At 50.3% G+C, this 2,217-nt stretch overlaps 1 protein-coding gene across 1 annotated transcript in view; it reads right to left on the bottom strand.

The window, feature by feature from the left end:
• Window positions 1–1,142: 1,142 nt before the first annotated feature.
• EMH_0041940 (SAG family member) overlaps window positions 1,143–2,217 on the bottom strand; it is a gene marked incomplete at both ends in the record, with an annotated part of 1,935 nt that continues 860 nt past the window's right edge. Inside the window, 4 exons of the mRNA XM_013495679.1 lie at window positions 1,143–1,251; window positions 1,359–1,750; window positions 1,842–2,036; window positions 2,167–2,215. Coding sequence (XP_013351133.1) covers window positions 1,143–1,251; window positions 1,359–1,750; window positions 1,842–2,036; window positions 2,167–2,215 — 745 coding nt within the window. The remainder of the gene's footprint in view (window positions 1,252–1,358; window positions 1,751–1,841; window positions 2,037–2,166; window positions 2,216–2,217) is intronic.

A 2,217-nucleotide genomic window follows, 5' to 3' on the forward strand; every position in this document is an offset into this window, starting at 1 on the left:
CGCCATGTTTCCAGTGTCGATGTTGAATATGTGAAAGAGTAAACGGGAAGACTGGGGAAAGCTTGGAAGGGCATCAAGCCCAGAGCTAACAATATGTTCTGCAGTGTGTGCAGAAGTGGCGGCGAGGGAGCGGACCACGGCTGGCCTATCCGGTCCGGCGTGGAGTCATCCTGGTTATGCTCTATAGTTGGATTTACAGCCCGGCCGCTGTTAAAAACACCTTAATGAGGTATTTCAAGAATTATTGTCTACACGGTGCCCCCTGTCGCCGCTGAATGCCACGTGAAACGCCGGCGGAAACTCCTTGCCATTCTGGGTGAATCGGGGACGGGGGGGGCCGATGACCCTCGTACCCGATTAATGTTTTTCTGTCCATGTGCAAACACCTTATAAGGAACGTTAGCCAGCTATGAATCATATTAGTATAGATTGTCTTGTCTTGAAACAGTGGCTCTCCACCCTTCTGGACGCGGCCCAGGGCGTTGCATGATGCCGCTTCATCAGGGCAAGTTGCCCTGCGTCGATGCTCTCAAGGCTTGTGCGCCCGATTCTAAAAAGGCAAAACGCTACTGGCAACCAACCTCCTACCAAACACTTCTGCTTTCCGTCTGTACCTAGCTAGCCTAAAAAGTGCGAAATGAGGCCTGGCGCTGGACCTACCCCTCTCATCCTCTACATGCACGCATACAGGGAGGTATATGCACGCACAAATATGCGGAAACACCTGCGCAAGCGTGCAGCCAATCACAAGGTGCTGGATCGATAAACGGAGAGTCATAATTCCGGTCAGTTGAACCAGTAAAAAGGAAGAAGTGTGTAGGACAATGTCAGTGCAACAGAAGCAGCCGAGGCAAGCAAGCATTTGCTGCCCATAGAAATAGAAAAGGCTGAAATGGCCTGCCAACTAATGGCGCATGCAGCGCAAATCCGACAGGCGCAAGCAGGAGTATATAGGGCGTGTGTTGAAAGCTTTCGGTAGCCGCAATCCTGTGGATGCAGCGGAGAGCAAACACCTGCTTAGGCTGTACACGCCAGTCAGAGTTTCTGTTCTGACGGAATGAATATGTGAATAAGACACTGCGGAGTGCGGCTTTGGTTGAATAGTATCAACAGCCGCCGGGTGCCATGGAGAGGTCACTGCTTTAAAGGGCCAACAAGCCAAGGGCCGCAATAGCGACGGCCAGCAGACTCGGGGCAACAGCAGAGGCTGAACCTGTGATGGATGCCTTGATCTTCTTCCACTGCTCTTCGCTGCGCGCAATTCGCAAAAAGATGAACAACACACAAGATTGTGATCGCATCCAGAGGCCCAGCTCTCTAACCAACTATAGTTTTGCAAGAATGGATTTCCAACTTACTTGAAGGGTTCTGCGGTCGCTGTAAGTGCTTCAGGTGTGGTCATGCACAGTAGAGCATGGCCTGTCTTCCCTTTATCAGCGTTTAGTGTGTCTACTGCTGGGAGGTTGGGAGCTGTCGTTTGTGTGCAGGTGACGACGCGGCAGTCAGCAACGGCATTCTGTTGAGGGTTGTACATGGCAACAAAAGAAATGTTCTGCTGTTTGCTGTAAATTTCCTTTTGCGTTTGCTCATTCTTCGCCGGAGGGATTGTAGTGAAGTTGTTGACGGCGTCCTTCCAGTGCTTCACTGCGGCGGCACAGTCGGGCTCATCCGATTCCAAGGCCATGTAGGCGTACGTGCCAGCTTGAAAGTCATTTCCATTTCCGCTCTTCGCTACATCTGCCGACTCTTCCTGGAATGAAAAATGCACGGATGAAGAAATGGGACAGCATGAAGTAGGGTTAGGGGGAGTAATGACAGGGACCACATTGAAAGATACTTACTGTTGTCAGAGCTTTACAAACAGGATCCCATGCAGTATTGTGCTGTGTTTTTTGCGTCAAGGTAACTGGAGGCCACGTAAGGCTTGCAGCGCTCTCCTCTTTGAAGTGTTCAAGTCCAGCGGCTTCGCGTGCAGCGTTAATTTCTTCGAGGCACACATGTTTTTCCCCTGTATAAAAGCAAACGATGCAGACATCCTAAAACCAAATGTATAAATACTGATACTTGCAAGCGTGGGTTGGAGCAATTTAATGCCCTTCGAAAGATTTCTTCGCTTCCAAGCGCCACTGACCCTCCAGCAAAACTCGTCACCTTCAACGCATTTACTTTGGACCACAGGGCTGAAACCTTCAGTAGTAAACATGTATTTTCCAACGT

Source organism: Eimeria mitis, genomic scaffold (genome assembly GCF_000499745.2).
Source record: "Eimeria mitis Houghton genomic scaffold, Emh_scaff1695, whole genome shotgun sequence".
Taxonomy (NCBI): domain Eukaryota; phylum Apicomplexa; class Conoidasida; order Eucoccidiorida; family Eimeriidae; genus Eimeria; species Eimeria mitis.